The sequence below is a fragment of the Elephantulus edwardii genome, unplaced genomic scaffold (assembly GCF_000299155.1).
Source record: "Elephantulus edwardii isolate Elephantulus edwardi_28Jun2011 unplaced genomic scaffold, EleEdw1.0 scaffold00038, whole genome shotgun sequence".
NCBI lineage: Eukaryota > Metazoa > Chordata > Mammalia > Macroscelidea > Macroscelididae > Elephantulus > Elephantulus edwardii.
Window position 1 is genome coordinate 17632508 of NW_006399788.1, and position 19355 is coordinate 17651862.

Sequence of the window (19355 nt, forward strand, 5' to 3'; positions counted from 1 at the left end):
CACGAAGCATGGGTGTAAGCTTGGAAGGAGACCCTAGAGTCCAGTTCTTGGGTCTAGCCACTTTCCTGCTCTGAGCTGTGAACGCTGGGAAAGCCAAGTGTCCAGGTGAAGGTGTTGCTGGCCTGCATCCTGATCCCTGGGTGCAAGAGCCATCCTCTCCTCTGTTAAAGCACGAGCGTGGCCTCTGTGAGACCCCAGACACCACAGGACACAGTGCAGCCAGTCCTCAAAGCGCTGAGCCCTCCACAGGCTAGAAAACCGCAGCATAAGATCACAGTATCTGGATCAGCACAAACTATGAATAATTCACGTACAATTAGCAACCTGCACAGACAGTTAGGGGGACAGCAGGTTAGGGGAGGTGAGCACAGATCACAGCTCGGTCAGCCCAAAGGGCTGCACAGGGTCTATGTTTGGGGTTGTTGTGGGCCTGGGAACCCCAGCAGGACCAGCTGGTCCAGTCAGGAGGCAGGAAGCACCGTTCTAGCTTGTGAGGCACTTCAAATCGCTGGTGAACAGATTTTTATTACCAAAAACATTTCAGGGTGTCATTTTAAAGTCTTACACGTGAGAACTGAAAACAGGATGCAGGGGTGCCACCAACTGGTCACCTCGCCCAGTGTTCTCAGGGTTGGTCGGTGCTGCGCTGAGGATGACGGGCTGGTCCTCCAAGTGACCACTCACAGGGCGATGGGCAGAAACAGCATCGGGAGCAAGAGGAGCATTTCAACACTCAGCCCTGGAGACGCTGGGACACTCACTGTCTTCAGGGAGCACTGTATCTACAAAAACTGGGGCCTCACACCTCGCTCAGCACCCCACTGCCACCTCCAAATGGGCCAGTCCGCCCCTGCCTTCCACAGGAGCGGGCTTGTTCCTGCCCCAGAGCGGCCACCACCACGGGGCTCGAGGGTGAGAGGACCCTGAGCTGAGAATTAGGAACGCTCCGGGATGTTCTCGCCTTCTCCAGACGGCCGAGCCCAGGGCTGGGCCAGGGTGATGCTGCCACAGGAGCCCAGGGGACAAGACTGAGGATGGCTGTGGGGACAGTGCGGAAACACTCGCCTCCACAGGTCTCCTGCCAACCTACCAGCCCAAGGCATTAGTCATGTGGTCAGGGTGGACGCCAAGAAACTAAAACGGCCTTCAAAACTTTCCCAGAAACCAAAATCACACCCAACAAGGTGGCAATGCCTCTACATTGCACCATTGTGGACCAAACATGCAGCATAACTCTCCACATGTGTGCTTTTGTTTTTTGAGTAAGGGCACTTGTATGTCTGCACCAGAGAGCAGCAAAGGAGGGGATGGACCTCTGCTGGCTCGGCTCTCAGGACGCCCTGTGTGCAGAGGCGGGCCCACAAATGTGCCCAGGGTGAGGCACAGGACGATTGTGGCTCGCAAATTACTTTAGATTTTGTAAAAACAAACAGAAATAAATATACTCTAAGTTAAGTATTCTATTAAGGGAATAAATGGCAAACACATACAAAAAAGAAAAGAAACTTTCCAGGCTTAAAGGCACTAAAACAGCCACAAAGAAACCTATCAACCCTGACAAAAGGACATGGGGAAGGAGGCGGCTCGGCCTGTGTGGGTCTCTGGGGCACAGACCTTGCCAGGAGGCCCAGGAAGCCAGAGGCACTTATGGGAACATTATTGGTGTGAGAAATTTAGGCGGTAAAGAGAGATTTCAGAGGTAGGATGGTCCAGCAGGAGGAGGAAGCCCTGTGTGAGGGAAGGAGGTGGCACTGCCTAAGATTATTTTTTAAGGTTAGCAATCGCAGCAGTTCACCAGAATAGAAGGGGAAAGCCAAAAAGAGCCCCTTAAAAGTGTGAAAATGAGGCCAGGTTTCCTGCTACCCCAATCCAGAACCTTCCTGGTTCCTAGGCCCTTCTGCCCACTACCCTGAGAGGGCAGCAGGTGAGGTGTTGCCTCATTCTCTGGGCAGAGAAAGACAACTTGAGGGGCCCTGGTTGAGAGAGAGCAGTTACCAGCCCCAGGACCCCTGCCTCGCCCTCTCAACCTGCCCCGGATGAATTAGTAACAGCCTGGCCGTGAGTCCTCACTCAACAAGCTTGAAGCGGGTGGTCTCCCTCTCGATTAGTGTTTGCAAGGAAGCGGGCTGCCCACCGTGCCAGCTGTGCCAGTGCCACCACCCCAGGCAGGAGGCTTCCTGGCGGCCCCCTGGCCTAGCTGGCCCAGGACTTTCGGTTCTCGGCACTCTTCTGGCTCCGGTCCCCGCGAAGGGCCACTCCGCCCTCGGCCTTGGCCAGCGCCGTCAGGGAGGCCAGGTTGGTGGCAGAGCCGGACAGCGGGGCGCCCCTGCGGGCCTCAGGGGCAGCGCCCTGCAGCCGGAGCCCTGCACTGCGCCGCCGGGCTGCGCCCGTGGCCCTTCGCACGCGGCCAGGCTTCACCAGGAGCCCGTAGCCGGGGTTGCACTTGAAGTACTGCTTCCCGCCGATGGAGCCGTCATTCTTACCTAGAGGGGAGAACAGGCAGATGACAACTTAGAGGGACTTCAGACAAGGCCACAGGGGCCCAGATTCCCCCACTCCCAGCAGGGGACCACCAGCCTCAGTCCCATCTCTTTATACACCTGTCTCCCCGGGCAAATGGGGCCCGATACACCAGCCAAGCAGGTTCCAGGACTCAGCCGTGGGCATCAGAACCACACATCCAGCCGCTTGTCCTGTCCTGTGACTGCTGAGGCCAGTGTTCTACTCTGGCCATTTCTAACGAACCAGGTACAGGTGAACGACCAGACTGCTGCTGACACCCACGCTCCCGAGGGCTCGGACGCTTCAATCTGGGAGATTAAAATGAAACGCTGGATGGATGATGCTGGTGGGCTGGTTCAAATGACCAAACTATGGCTGTGCAGATTTCATGCTTGCTCAGCCCAAATACAGTAGAGATCATTACCTCTGAGAAAACATAGTTCTGTTATTAGGTGTCATTGAGCTAAGAACTCAAAGCAACCCTATGAACAACAGGCCCCTGCCCTAGGCCGTGGCATCTCACCTTCTCAGACTTCTTTGAGCCCACTGATGCAGTCACTGATCCATCTAGTGGACGACCTTCCTTTTTACTGACCCTCCAGCTTCCCAAGCATAATGTCCCCCCTCCAAGGAATAGCCTCTCCTACCAACACTGGACCAAGTATGTGAGAGGAAACTTCCCCATCCCGGCCTCTAAGGAGCACTCTGGCTGCACCTTCTCTAAGTCCTACCTGTTTGTTCTTGTGGCAGTCCATTAGAACTACCTTATAACGGAGGATGAGAAAACGTCTAGTGAGTTCATTGCCTGCCTGCACCCTCTGCCCCTCAGTGTCTCATACCAGAAGGCAGATGGGGAACATGATCTTTACAGCAAAAAACACCCAGAGTTTTCTATACTCCATGTCCTAATCTACTCTTTTCGTGCAACCTCTACAAATCACTCTGGCCCAGCTGCCCATATGCATTTCACCTCTCACTTGCCAGAGTCAACGACCCTTCTGGACAATTCCTGGCAGTGCAATGGTTAAGCATTTGGTAAAGAAAGGTCAGCAGTTTGGACACACCAGCTGCTCCCGGGAGAGGAGCTTCTTCCCATAAGGAATTACAGCCTTGGAAACTCTATGGTGCGGTTCTACAATGTCCTGGAGGGGTGTTACCAATCAGCATCAATTTGAAGGCAACTAACAACTTGCTCACTGTTTTCCACCTGTAGCAACATCGCCTGGCCCTCCACACTTGCAGTTCCTGCGCACGGCACGGGCCCTGCCAGGTCTGGCCCACCAGCCTGTGGTGATCCACAGCACATTCCTCAACCTCTCCACTGTGCTGCGACTCTCTTGTGGGTCTTGGTCACCGACCTTACACCCCAGGTTATCCTGACACCCCTCCACCATGCTCCAGCCTGAACCTTTCCTTCTCCTGGAGAGCTAGTGCCATTTCACTTGGACATCTATTGTGCACATCACTCACCTGTCCACAGCAGAATCCTTGACCCTTCCTCCTCCCTAACCCCTCATAAACTGCTGCTCACTCATTTCCAGCTCAGTAAATGTCAACAGCTCAAGTGAAAAATGTACGTGGCATCCTGGACTCCTGTTTCTAATACTGCACATAACAATCCTTCCATTCCAGAGGCTTTAGCTTCAAATCTTTCCTGACTCTCATCAGTCATTACCTCTGTTCCCAAGCCACTGTCATCTCTTCTCTAGAAACTGACACCACCAAACAGGGTTGATTATTAAGGGTTTATTCCCTAGTCATTGCCTGACTTTGCCATGGGAATGGGTAGGAATATGTGGATGGATAGGAATATATGACTATGCAGTGTTAGCCTATCCAAAAGGGAATTGGCTAGTCTTGCCATTAAATTGAGTGGATCCAGAAGAAGAGGAAAAAAAAAAAAACAAAATAAAACCTCCACTGTCAGCAAAGAAGAACAAGCCAAAGAATGCAACTTGTCCTTCAGGACCAGAGCAATAGCCATAGACAGCCACAGAAGAGAACCAGACGCCTGACTTGGGACAGAACAGACACTGGGACTGGTGTAGTAATAATTGGGGGCTGGGGCATTTGGATTTCCACAAGCAAATAAGTAAGTAATTAAAGTTGGACCCATACTCTACACCACATACAAAAATCAACTCAAAAGGGATCACTGACCTATAGGTAAGACTTGAGAATACACAACTCTTAGAAGGAAACATAGGAATAATGATTTGGGGCTTAGTATTTAAGAGTAAATTCTTAAGGAGCTCTGGTGACCTAGTGGCAGGAAGCTGCACTGCAATCCCAGATGTGTGTGGTTCGAATCCACCACATGCTGTGCTGGAGAAGGAGGGACAATCTCCTCCTGTACCAGTTGGATCTGATTTGATGGAACACACACAAAAATAATACATTTAAAAAAAGAGTACATTCTTAACACAAAGAGCATGAGCAACAGAAATGAAGAGTGATAAATGGGGCTTCAACAAAATTAAAAGTTTTTGCTCTTATTAACAAACTAAAAACACAATCCACACTGGAGACAACTGGTGACATTACACATGTACAGATCGCCCTCCTGGGACAGTGGTTAAGCACTCGGCTGAAACCTGCAAGGTTGGCCTTTCAAACCCCAGCGATGCTACAGATAAAAGACGGCAGTCAAGTGGGCTTTCACATGACTCACAGCGTTGGCAGCCCCGTGGGGCAGTCCCACTTTGTCCCGTTGGGCTACTATGACTCAGAATCGAGCAGATGGCAAGAGGTTTGGGTTTGAAAATATTTTACATGGACTTAGTATCCAGAACATATTAAAAAAACTCCTTCAACTTACAAAAATATTAAAAACTAGACAAAGAACTTTTGGAGACACTTTCCCAAAGAAAACATGAAAATGGCCACCGTTCATGTGAGATATTTAATGTCATGTTCAATATCAATGAACTGGAGTTTATCAAAATGAAAACTTTTGAGCTTCAGGTGACATCATCAAGAAGTGAAACAAACAAATGGCTAGAGAAGCTGTGGTATATTCGCACAATGGAATATTATGCTGCATTGAAAAACAAGGAACTTATGCAATATTGTTCAAAATGGTTGACTCTGGTCCACCACCTTTCCCAGCAGGATGTCTTTTTCCAAAGACTGGTCCGTCCTGACAGGATGCCTACAGTATATGAGACAACATTTCACTATCATTGCCTCATGGTTTCACTTTCTCCAAGACAGACTTGTTTGACCTTTTCACAGTCCATGGGATATTTATTACTCTTCTCCAATACCACAAATCAAAAGGCAGCGATTCTTCTTCTATAATCTTTACTCACTGTCCAACTTCCAGATGCACCTTGGTCTTTAAAAAAGTAACCATTGTTACTTTTAAAAACCTTGAAGAGGTTTTTGACAGTAGATTTTCCCAGTCACATGTCTTTTAATTCCTTGACTGCTGTTGCCAGGGGTGTTGACTATGGATCCCTGTCAAATGAAATAGTTGACAACTTCACTATTTTTCTCCATCTACTGTGATGATGTCTATTGCTCCAGTGGTGAGGATTTTTTGCTTTTCATAATGTTGAGATGTAATCCACATTAAGGCTGCAGTTTTCAATCTTCTGCAGTAAGTGCTTCAAGACATCTTCACTTTATGTAAGAAACGTTGTACCATGTGCAAGTTGTTGTTGTTGAGTCCTCCTCCAATGCTGATGCCACATTCTTCTTCACATAACCCTGCTTCTTGAACTATATGTTTAACATACAGATTGGAAAAGTATGGAGAAAGGTACAACCCTGATGCATACCTTTCCTGAATTTAAACCGCAGCATCACGATGGATGGTGAAGAGATTGAGATTGTTCACAGCTTTAGTTTGCTTGGCTCCACAGTCAACACTCTCGGCACCAGTAGCCAGGAAATTAAAAGGCGTATTGCCATGGGAAAGTCTGCTGTTAGGGACCTCTCCAAAGTACTGAAGAGCATGGTGTCTCTCTGGAGACTAAGGTGAGTCTGATACAGGCCATGGTCTTTGCAATCACCTGTTATGCATCAGAGAGTTGGACAATGACCAAGGAGGATAGAAGGAGAATTGATGCCTTTGAGCTGTGGTGCTGGAGAAGAGTATTGAGAATACCATGGACTGCTAGGAAAACAAACAGATTCATCCTGGAAAGGGTTAAACCGGGTGGTTCCTTGGAGGTAAGGATTCTGGGGCTCCGTCTAACATACTTTGGACATGTTGTGAGGAGAGACAAGTCCTTGGAGAGGGACATCATGCTTGGGAGGGTAGAGGGACAGCGCAGGAGAGGAAGGCCCTCTATGAGGTGGATTGATTCAGTGACTGGGATAATCGCGATGGGAGTGTCAGAGACAGTGTGACTGGCACAGGACAGAGCAGAGTTTAGGGCTGTTATACATAGGGTCACTATGAGTCGCAAGTGACTCTATGGCACATAACAACAACAACAACAGTGTTCATTTTTCTATTTACACAACTACTTCTTGGTCTTTGTGGAGGGTTCACACTGTTGTTGTTGCTGTTAGGTGCCATCAAGTACAACATATAGGGACCCCCATGAACAGCCAACGTGAACCCTGGCCCATCCTGTGCCATCTTCCCCCTCTCTGAGATACTTAATCAACTGGTTTCACGTTAGGGAAATGGAAAATTAAAACTGTAAGCTGATTCTACATAACATTATTATTCTGTAATAACTGTAATAAAAAAGACAGTAATATGCGTCAGCTACAGAGAAAGTAGATATCCCATACATTGCTGACAAACTAGCACAGGCACTTGACAATAGTTTGACAATTCCCCAAAATGTTAGTACAAGGTTAAGTCCTAGGATTCAAGTGACATGATAATTCATTTAAAGTTATTAAAAAATTTATTCAAGAATGTTCATAGTAGCAGTAATCATTCTACAATTCAGATGACCCTAAAAAACATCATCCTAAAGTAAAAGAAGGCAGTTTTACAAAAGACCCCCTATTGTAAGAGTCTATTTACATTAAATAATCAACACAGGAAAATTCAGAGGGGCAGAAAATAGATTTATGGCTGCCTAAGCCTTTTCCAAGGTGAAAAATTGAAAAACAAATTCAAGCCTTGAGTGGCAATACTGAGAGATGCTATGGGCACAATCTTGAATGATCCAGGAAACATCAAAAGAAGATGGAAGGAATACACAGAATCACTGTACCAAAAAAGAATTAGTTGGCACTGAAAATTTCCTGTAAGTGGCATCCACTTCCTAAACCTTATGCCTCTGGAAACTATGAACTTTGATAAATGTTGATAGTTATAGAAGGTTTCAGGCCTTTTATTTATAGGGTCGCTATGAGTTATGATCAGCTTGACAGCAATCAACAACTACCACTACCACCACCATATGGAAAAGAACCAGTGGTGATGAAGGATGAAGTTCACGCTGCATTGTAGCCACTGGCAAAAAGTAGGTCCCAGGAATTGATGAAAAACCAATTGACATGTTTCAACTTACAGATGCAGCCATGGACATGCTTACCAGTTTATGTGAAGAAATCTGGAAGACACCTGCTTGGCTAACTGACTGGAAGTGATTGAACAGAATGTGAAAATTATTGACAGTATCATTAATAACTCATGTAAGCAAAACATTGTTGAAGATCATTAAAACCAACTAGAATAGTACTTTGACAGGGAACTACCAGAAGGTCAATAAGAAGTTCATAAGACATTCTTTGAAGAGGCTATGGCACCAGAGAGATCACTATTAATGTCAGATACTGACAGCAGAGAATGCCAGAAGAATGTCTATTTGTGTTTTATTGACTACACAAAGACATTTGACTGTGTGGTTCATAATAAACTATGGCTAACACTCTGTTGGTCTAGTAGCAAGAAGCTGCACTGCAATCCCAAAGGCACAGGGTTTGAATGCACCAGCTGCTCCTATTCAATTAACTACCTCTAAAAACCTGCTGGAAGGTCAGCTATGGGTTGGTTCCGACTTTATGGTACACAACAACAACAACAACAAGAGCAGCATTAAGATCTTCAGAGTCCTAAGATATTTAATTGTGCTCATATGGACTCTATATTTAGATCAAGAAGCTGTTGTCCAAAGGAGCAAAGGAACACTGCCTTGTTTAAAATCAGGAAGGATGTGCATTGGGGTTGTATCCTTCCTCCATACCAAATAATTTGTGAAGCAGGACACTATGAAGAAGAACGTGGCATTAGGATTGGAAGAAGACTAATCAACAACCTGTGGTATGCAGATGATACAACTTTGCTCGCTGAACGTGAGGAGGCTATGAAACGTTTGCTGCATAAGATCAAGGACTATTGCCTTCATTTACGGATTATATCTTAACATCAAGAAAACAAAGGTCCTCACCACAGTACCAACAGTACGACAAATGGAGAAAGGACTGCAGATGCCAATGATTTAATCTTGCTGGGTCAACAATCAACACCCTTGGTACCAAGAGTCAAGAACTCACTGTTTTGGGCAAGTCTGCAGTCAGGGACCTCTCCAAAATGCTAAAGAACAATGATGTCAATTTAAAGACTAAAGTGCACATGATACAGGCCATGGTCTTCTCAATCTCCTGCTACACACAAGGCTGGACAGTGAGTGAGGATGATAGAAGAAGAATTGATGCCTTTGAGTTGTAATGTTGGAAAATAGTACTGAATATCCCAGGGACCACCAAAAGGCTAGCTACTTCTTGGGAAAAGTGCAGCCAGAATGCTACCTGGAAGCAAGGATGATGAAGCTTTGTCTTTCCTACTTTGTACATGTAGGTGGGCGAGGCTATAACTTGGAAAGGGACATCATGCTTGGAAAGATGATCAGAGAAGGAAAGGAAGACCCCAATGAGCTGGACTGACACAGTGACTTCAGCAATGGGCTCTAGAGTCTCCGATAACAAAGATGGTGCAGAATCGGGCAGGGTTTAGGTTAGCCGTTGATAGGGCTGCTATGAGTCACACTCGACTTGACAGCACCTAACAACAACAACACTGTGGGAGGAGGACTGACAGCAGTGACGTCAGGAGGAGACTGTCCATCCCTCTCACTTCGAACAGCTGGTGGATTTGAATTGCTGGAGACATTGGACATTTCTGGTTATCAGTTTAACCTGGTATGAACACCAGAACCCCCTTTCTGAACTCAGATCAGTGCTTTCTTCAGCAGAACACCGAGACCTTCTGGCAGATCAAGGATCTGTTCCAAATACGCATTACTCACCTGATGGTAAATCTAGCTCCACTCCAATCCATGTCCCCTCTTGAAAGTCAGTTGGCCCAATATACCTCACGATGCCCATTTTGTTTGTGCCAACAGTAACATATTCTCCCTCTTTGAGCCACTCAGGGACTTCACTGGCTTCTTCAGAGTCCGAGGCAACTTCCAGTTTTTCCAGGGCCTGCCCCACAGAGCTGCTGTCACCTGACCCTTCCAAGGTGGGGACCAGCTGCTGCTCCTCCTCATTGCCAGAGGAGCAGCTGGAGTCTCCACCAAGCATGCGAGTGAAGGACTTCAGTTCAGAAGTTCGCACTTTCTGAATTCTGAAGGGAGATGCTGGAGCAGGTGGCTGAGACAGGAGATCAGAAGACAGCTGTGGTTTGGAGATGTCTAACTCCAAAGCGGCGGCTGGTTTCATCTGATCCTTTGGAACTTCTGGCTGCCTGGGGGCTGAGGAAATATTTCTTACAGTCTGCTGGCTGGGCAGCTCTTTGTAGGGGGCAGAAGTGGGAGAGTATGCTTGTACACCAGTGGCAAGGGAAGCACTTGCCAAATCGGCACTCTGCTTCTCAGAGCAAGCCAATTCCGTGGCCTTTGAGACAACACTGCTGTTGTTTTGAGTGGTTTGCTTTGGATGGACTGGCAGTGATGGGAGGCTGGTCTGATTTGCCAGTGGGGTAGAGAGACGGCTCTCTGCACATGAAACTCCAGATGGGAATGGAAGGTCAGTCTCGGGGGCCGGGCAGACTGGAGTCGGAGGGGAGCTGGGTACAGTCTGGGCAGCTACATCAAAGCCAGTGACCAATGCATCTGAGAGAGTGGCTGTGGAAACACTGTGGGAGAAGTAACCGCTGGAGGCCTCGCTCAGGGGGCTGGGAGGGCCTTCCTGGACTTCCTGAGGCTGGGTGTTTGCAAGAAGTGGCTGCTGGGAAGGCACTTTAACTGGTCTGTCAGCAATCTTCACCATGGATGGAATCTGCACAGTCACTTCCGGTGTCTCACCAGTGCCCATGTTCTCTCGGTACGCCTGGAATGGGAAAGGTGAGAGCATAACGACTTAGAATTTACAATTAAGGACGCAGTACCGAAGAGGTGAGGATGACTTTGCTCGGTTGAAGCACATGGCTTTAAGGTGGGAAGAACAAGGCTTTAATGTAAGACAGACACGGTCCTGCGTCAGTGCCACCACTTAGGTCTACATGGCCTTGGCTTTTCATGTCATAAATACTGAGTGTCTCCTATGCACAAAGCCATGTTACTACAGGGTGAACTAGGCAGAGAGCTGAGTAAAATGGAGTACACAAGCTCTGCCCTTCCTGTTCCTTCACTTTCTAAATAAAGACAGACCCTAACCTCTAGTGCACAGCGTCAGTGTGGTGCAGTAAGGTGCAAAATTCTTAATGACAGAGTGTGGCACACACCCAGAATTCAGTGTGATCTAATTCTTCACCACCATCACCACCCTCCTTCCCCTCTTCACTCAAAACTTTGCTCCCTTAGAAACACAAAAGCCACCACTAACTTCACAGGAAGATTGTGAGGATCAGGGAAAAAGGCCAGAAGGGCACTTTTCTCCTGCAAAATGTACATGATGATCTAATCAGAGGATCTGAAAATGCTTTCGAGCTGCTTTACCAACTCAAGCAAACAAAAAAACGACCTTCAGGCTTCACGGCCTGTTGGGGCTTTGTGGCCAGCAATCAGGTGGAGGGCTTCCTAACCCCCTGCAGTCCCAGGCCTTTCCAAGATGCTTTGGAAATCACTAGAAGGTCTTCAGGCTGCTTTTGAAGGCTGATCCCATTTCATGGATCAGGGATATCTCTGCTGCCTGGGAGACAGAGGCCAAGCAGCAGACAGGCTCCCTGGGAGGTTCAGAGAGTGAAGAACAGGGCCCGACAGCCTGGGGCGGCTGCTCCCTCTCACATCACTCTATCTGTGAGTCACTCTGACAGGACACACACACTAAGCTCCTATCTCATGGGGAAGGACGACAGTTTATCCAAATCCCACTGTTTCTGAGGTGCTGGCAAGGTGTTCTTTTGTTTACAACCTAAGCTAGTTAAAGAAGTTGGCAGATTATCCTCCTCTTCCTGATTCACAATGACAAGGAGAAAAGAAAAGGCAGGAACAGCAAATGGGGGTGGCAGGGTAGAGCAGGGCACCGTTCAGAAAGAGAAATATGTTTTCCAATATTTACAGAAAGATTATTTATATTCCAGGAATGGTCATTTTCCATTTGAAATACAGGATTTATTTGAACTGGGAAACAGCTGTGATCTATAAGTCTCTTACAGTTACTTGGCTTAACTCAGCAGTTTGATAAATCATGCATTTTCACGTGAATTGTCATTTATATTCCTGCTTCCAGTGGCCCTCCTTTCCCCACAAGGCACACTTTCAGGGTATGAAATTAACTGCACCTCTTGAGATTAACAGCCCATTTTTGTGATGGATCTCTAGGCTGCAAAATTTACTAAATCCAATAGATCAATAACTGTCACCAGCATATATACTCTAAAAGATTAGGTAATCTTTCAATCATTTTTCTCCAGCAACTTGTACATGTTTTATTTATCCTTTTCTGTTTTATTTTTAATATTACTGACCATGAAGAGAATAATACACAAACCAAACTATTAACAAACTAGACTCTGAATAAACATGGTCTTGAAATAGTACAGATTCCAAAATCCCAGTCACCAGCATTTCAACAACTTTTCCAGGCAGGAATTAGCAATCTGGGGAAAAGGCTATACATTTATGTGCTATTATTTTATTTGTTTCCATGTGAATCCTTTGAAATAGGGCAGAAGACCTGATCATAGTCTTTTTATAAAGTGACTCAGAGAGGTGGCAAGGATTATTCAAGACACCAAGAGTGATAGAAAGCTCTGCTGGTGGGGTGATAAAGCATTTCACTGCTGACCCAAAGGTAGGCAGTTTGAATCCACCAGCTGCTCTGCTAACGAAAATCTTCTGCTCTGCCTGTGAAAATCTTCGGGAAAGTCATCTATGAGATGGTCCCAACTCGAAGGCACACAACAGCAGTAAGTGGTAAGGAGGGATTAGAGGTCAGATCTACAGTGACAACAAAAAGCAGCTCAAAGATGGTGGACAGCGACACCAGACTGCGGTATTCTTTCCTGCTGAGTCCATGTGCTGGCTCAGATGTCCTCCCACTCCAGCACTCCAGAAGCTACTCTCACTGGACAGGAGTTGATATGGGAGTTGAACTTCCTTCCGTTATGAGGGGGCATTTGCATAGACTTCTGGAAACAGTGCCTTGAGACCACCACTACACGGGCAACAAAGCTGCTTTTGCTGTGTTCCATCGGTTGTGGAGTTAAGACTGAAATTCCTGCCTTGGTAAAATATAAACGCTAGTCATGGCAGATGGAACACTGGTGGCCTAGCAGTAGAGAAAGGTTCTGCCAACCCACAAGCAAGTGGATCCACCAGCTGTTCCATGAGGGAAAGATGGGCAGTCTCCTCCCTTCCGATCTACACTCTCTGAAAATCTACTAGAGGGTCAGCTGTGTGTCGGTTCCAACTCGACGGCACATGAAAACACCACCAAGCAGAGTCATGGAGGCAGAGGAGCTTATTCACAAACATGCTAAGGACTACAGAGGGTCTTGTAGGTATAAGCGGAATTCATAAAGGTCTAAATGTTCTTTGAAATTATTTGGGGTTTTTTATTTCTCTTTATTTTTGCTGTTGTTTTAATAAATAAAATTTTCCTATGAAGAGGCAGCATTTCCTGAGAGAATGAAAGCACAGTGGGAGAAAATAGATCTGCTATTCATAAGATTAGAAGTGCTGTTGATCTGTGGGAGATCATAAGAGACTATTTTCTCCCCAGTTTAGCATTAGTCTTTTCACGCTGATATCATGAATCAGAATGAAATGTAAAACTGAGAATTAAACAAAACACTTAGAATAAGGAGATTGTTCTGTTTATAGAAATCTCCTTTGCCTAGCAGTGGGCTATTAAAGCAGCAGACTACATTAGCAGTCAAGCACCTAAAAGTTTAGCAATCATATGATTAGCAAGTTGAAAATAGAAAAGTGTAACAAGGAAAATATAGAGGAAGAAGACAGTGACCTATATTATAGTTAATTACCAAAACGGAACATTACAATGGAAAAAAAATGAAAAGTATGGCTCAAGCACTTATAGCACCACGGCCACCTGCTGAATGTGGGCAATACCAGCAGAAGTCACCAGGAAGCAGACGGGCTTACCTCCTCCATCCGGGTCACGGCAGGGTCCGGCAGGGCAGACTGCACCATGATTCGAGGCAGAGGCTGAAAATATAAGTGAAGAAGTAAAATGAGAGCTCAGTGAATATAAGGGATCAAGAACAGAAGAAGAGAAATCTTTAGAGAATGTCATCATTGAACAGACTGGGGAGTCAATCAGGAAGACAGGAGAGGTGATTTTTTACAAATTACAGGAATTACAAGCCACTGCCAATTAGCTGTACAGGTATGTACATGTATGAGGTTCTACACAGGAAACAAAAGCAGCAGTGGCACAGTCAGGAGCCTATCCTAGCCAGGGAAACCGGACACTTATCAGAAATAGAAGCATATATGGTGCACTAGAACACATACTCATTACTTTTCTCTGTGCCATCATACACACACATATAACCCAGCAGAGGTGTAACTATCAGTGTCACAGGAACTTGAATGGTGGCAAAGGAAAGGTGTCAGGCAAGAAGTGGAATCCCAACTCAGCCCTGATGGCCAGGGAGAACTCGGGCCGCAGAGGAAGACTAGATGAAAGCGCTCACATGAAAAGGGCAGAAAAGAAGCCCGTATCCTTGAGGTACATTTTCAGGGCACAAGACAGAGCAGGTGAGACTATATGGGGGCCTTGGGTATCTGAGATGATAATTAATTAATACATAAGGAGAGATCACCACAGATTACTGAGCAAAGTAAGAGGATTGATGTAGCCATGAATGCAAATTTATTGGAGAAATATTTAAAGACTAAGGTAGGCAAATCTCTAAAAGTCAACAAAAATGAGGTGATAAGCACCTGAATTAACTGCAAGCAATTAACACCGGAACAAAGTCTTTGTTACTTTGTTACAAGGCTAGAGGAAAATGTTAAGTTATAATTAAAAAGCATACATGTATGTACATGTTCTGTCTCTCTCTCTTTCTCTCTCTCCCAGGTTAAGGAAAAGGAAAGTTAAAAGGAATAGTCTGGTTTGTAACTGTGAGGAAAAAATAACAAATGCATTCGTATTTTCAAACATTAGTTGGACACAGAAGCAGACATGATTACCTCTAGAAGAAATCATGAATCCATCACTTCCACTTTCACCCCTCAACCTTTCTGATGTCTCACCAGATCTCCTTCTACAATGGAAGCATCTGGGCCTATCCTCTGTGCACTGGGTTGATTTGTATCCCTCCAAATTCATATCTACCCAGAACCTCAGATGATGACAGTATTTAGAAATAGGGTCTCTGCAAATGTAATCAGTTAGGATGAAATCATGTTAGATTTGAATACACCCTAAATCCATGACTGTTCTCCTTAAAAGAATGGACAAGGAAGACACACACGGAGAATATGCTACTTGATGATGGAGGGAGAGAAAGGGCAATGCACCAACAAGCTTACAAAGTCAGTAACTGCAAGGATGCAAAGCAAAACCACAATGAGATACCATCTAACCCTAGTAGCAGTGGCAAAGTTTAAAAGAACAGCAAGCAATAAATGTTGAAGAGAATGTGGAGAGACTGGACCTCTCATACACTGTGGGTGGGATTGGAAAACAGTACAACCACTTTGGAAAGCAGTTCAGCATTTCCTCAAAAAGCTGAACACAGAGATCCTGTTATGATCTAGTTATTCCACTGGTAGGAATATACCTCAAGCAAAGAGAAATGAGACTCAAATGGAGATTTGTACACCCATGTTCACAGCAGCATTATTCACAATATCAAGAAAATGAAAACAATCCAAATGCACATCAACAAATTAATGGATTCAGAAATTGTCCTACATCCACAGGATTTAATACTACGCAGCACTCAGAAGCAATGATTTTGAAAAATACTATTTAACATGGGAGGTGCTGGAGAACATTATATTAACTGAAATAATTCAGTCACTTAAGGACAAATCCTGGATAAGACTATTATTGTAAAAAAACAGAAGGATTAACAGTCTGATATGTACAAAAAATCTAAAGGGGGAAGGGTAGGGAGGAGAGAACTGGGGAGAGGGGAGAAGTCATGAGCTCTCAGAGTTTGGTGGGCAGAGGGAGAGGTGAAGAAATCTGGAAGACACAGTGGGGACCTCAAAAGGTGGAGCACTGGTAGGCATGCATGAATGGTGATTAATAATATAAAACACAATGTATGGGAAAGATTGTATGAAACACAATGTTAATAGAAGAATGTGTGAAAAAATGTATACAAATTTCGTATGCAAACCAATATAAAATTTAAAAAAAAAAAAAAACCAAAAACTTCCAGAAGCAACCAGAAACTAAGAGGCCAGAAAAGTTCTTCTTTAGAATCTTCAGAGGAAGTACTGCTCTGCTGATGCTTGAATTTCAGACTTCTAGCCCCAGATGATGCCAATTTAAAGACTAAAGTGTGTCTGATTCAAGTCATGGTCTTGTGTATCTGAAAGTTGGACAATGAATAAGAATGACAGGGGGGGAAAAGTCAATACCTTTGAGTAGTGGTGTTGGAGAAGAGCACTGCCTTGAAGAAAGTGCAACCAAGGTGTTCCTTAGAGGGGAATATGGTGAAACTGACGCACATACTTTGGACTTGTTGAGAGGGCGGAAAAGACATCATGCAGGGGAAGGCAGAAGGTCAAAAAAAGAGAGGAAGATCCCAACAAATGGCTTGACACAGTGATTATACCAATGAGCTTAAGTATGTCAGAGATGAGGAAGATGGTACAGAATAGAGTTCAGATCTGCTGTTTATACGGTTGTTATGAACCATCAACTTGGTGGCACTTAACAAGAGGCCTCAAACTGTCAGAGAATAAGTATTTACCATTTTATGCCACCAAATTTGTGGATCTTTGTTGGAATAACCCTAGGCAATGAGTATAGTCCATGTATTTACTGTCTTTTAAAGGGCGCACCATCCCATTATTGCAAATTTGCTTCTGGCACAAGTTGTCAGAGTCTCTTATTACCACACAGGGAACAACAATTAGTTGCTGTTCTACTATCTAATTTAAAATTCCTGATAACTAAGACCACTTAATCATTAAGTTTATCTCCTCTCTTTCCTACACATTCCAGTTCCTTGTAGATTCTGTGGTGTATCTAAGTGCCTGCGGCTCTATTCACTCAATGAAGATTCTCCAGATGGGAGTCTGCATGCCCTATGGCTTTACAATCAAAGTTCTGCTTATTGGTTGTTGTTCTGCAACTGGTTGTTATGTGTCATGCAGTTGACAATTCATAGTGATCCCAAGGCAAGAGCTGAGCCTTGCCCTATCCTATGCCGTCCTCATGATCTCAGACATCCTCAAGTCTATTGTTACAGTCCCTGTGTCAATCTGTCTCGTTGAGGGTCATCCTTCTTCTGATCCTCCACCTTTCCCAGCATGATGTCTTTTTCCAAGGACTGACTCCTACTGACAACATGCCCAAAGTATGTGAGATGAAGTTCCATGCCTCTAAGGAGCACTCCGGTTACACTTTCTCCAAGGCAGGCTTGTTTGTTCTTTTGGCAGTTCACGGGATATTTAGTGCTCTTCTCCAACACAACTCAAAGGCATTGATTCTTCTTCCGCCATGCTTATTCAATGCCTGAGTTTCAAATGCTTAAGAAGTAAATGAAAAGAACATGACTTGCATCAGGTGGACCTTAGTCTTTAAACTGGCATCCTTGCTCCCACTTTGGTGAGGTCCTTGACAACAGTCCTTTTCCCAGTGCAATACATCTTGATTTTATGACTGTTGCTACCATGGGTATTGATTATGGATCTAAGTGAAAGGAAATTATTGATAACTTCAATCTTTTCTCTATCTACCATGATGATGCCTACTGGCCCAGCACAGAGGATTATTTTCCTGATGTTGAGCTGTAATCCATATTGAAGGTTGTAGTCATTGATCTTCTGCATTTAATGCTGAAAGTCATCTTCACTTTTGCAAGCAGGGTTGTGTCATCAACATAAGTCAGGTTGTTGATAAGTCTTCCTCTAATCTTGATGCTATGATTTCCTTCATGTGGTCTAGGTTCCTGAATGATTTTCTTAGCATACAGGTGAATAAATATAGAGTAAGGATACAACTCTGATCAACATTTTTGCTGATTTTAAACCACACAGTATTCCCTTACTCACAGGACCAGACTGGTTTCTGGTTCTGTTACCCATAATGCCACTGTGAGTCAGAATCTACTAGAAGACAGTTAATGAAGAAGAAAAACAAAGCTCTGATTCCCTCAATGTATGCATTTCGTTTAAGATTTCTCAAACCTCACAATTAAAAGGTACTGACTGTGGGGAATACAAATATTAGAAAGACAAAGGCTTTGGCTTCAAGAGACTGACAATCTAGTTTGGAGAAAGAACATGTATACAAATAACAAATAAAAGAACAGGTTTTGGAAGAGAAATTTCAAAAGCAAATTCAAAGGAGGAAACAATCACAAGTTGACTAGAAGTAGGAAACCTTTGGGAGGGTAATTCTGAGACAAGCTCAGAAAATGAGATTTCCCAGAGCAGAGATGCAAATACAGGGAACACTTTGATATAGAGTGACATGCTCAAGGCGAGATGGCAAAAGAGCCATTCTTTCTACTTGTAGTGTTTTCTTTGCTCACATGTCTACTCTGTAAAAAGTAACTCATTCTTCCATGTTTTTGGGAAAAGAACCTAGCCTAGCCTGACCAGCACTGGGAAGAGGGAAGAAAGGTAAGGCAGGTGGTGGAGGCCATGTGAGTTTATGGTCATGTGATATTCACAGACAATAAAGAGCTATCAATTGGAGGAAGGGGGGGGGGAGCTGCAGAAGAACTATGCTTCCAGAAGATTAATCCTAAGAGAGAAGAGATACTAAACTGAAAAGATCAATTAAGAACTTACTTCAATGGGTCAGTGGAGAGTTAACAAGAGCGTGAACTTGGATAAGAGAAAAGGGAAATAACAGAAATTAAAGTTTAGCAATATACAAAGGATATTATTTAATACTTGGAAACAATTGGCTGTGGAGGCTGGGGAAACACAAAGAACAAAAAGATGGCTCCCAGGAAGTGTGGAAGGTACAGAGCAGGGTGATGTGGGTGTTAGCAAACCAGTGTGAACTCGGGTGAGCACACCTGGGCATGCGTGTGTATGCTCCTGCAGAGAGGGGGCTACTGAGCTTACTATATTTGGCAATGGTTATGATGAATCCAGCAACCTCGCTAAGGCTACCAAAAATACCTACCAAGTATACTTAAATCTTAAGGGTGCCATTTGTCCTTCACACATAATAGCTTGAATTTTCAAATGTGTATTGTTTGCATTTTAATGTTCTTTTACATATTCCCTGAGCAGGCAGTTGCTTCCTATTTCAGGAGCTCAAAACATTTCAGATCGTAAGTTCATTAATCCTTACGACACATCTGGCAACTATTAATAAAAATGACT

At 44.8% G+C, this 19355-nt stretch overlaps 1 protein-coding gene across 1 annotated transcript in view; it reads right to left on the reverse strand.

Annotated features, from left to right (window-relative positions):
• Nucleotides 1-2193: 2193 nt before the first annotated feature.
• KIF13B (kinesin family member 13B) overlaps nucleotides 2194-19355 on the reverse strand; it is a 326452-nt gene continuing 309290 nt past the window's right edge. Inside the window, exons 38-42 of the mRNA XM_006884878.1 lie at nucleotides 13957-14027; nucleotides 11575-11581; nucleotides 10407-10716; nucleotides 9723-10127; nucleotides 2194-2483 (exon numbers count right to left, since the gene is read on the reverse strand). Coding sequence (XP_006884940.1) covers nucleotides 2194-2483; nucleotides 9723-10127; nucleotides 10407-10716; nucleotides 11575-11581; nucleotides 13957-14027 — 1083 coding nt within the window. The remainder of the gene's footprint in view (nucleotides 2484-9722; nucleotides 10128-10406; nucleotides 10717-11574; nucleotides 11582-13956; nucleotides 14028-19355) is intronic.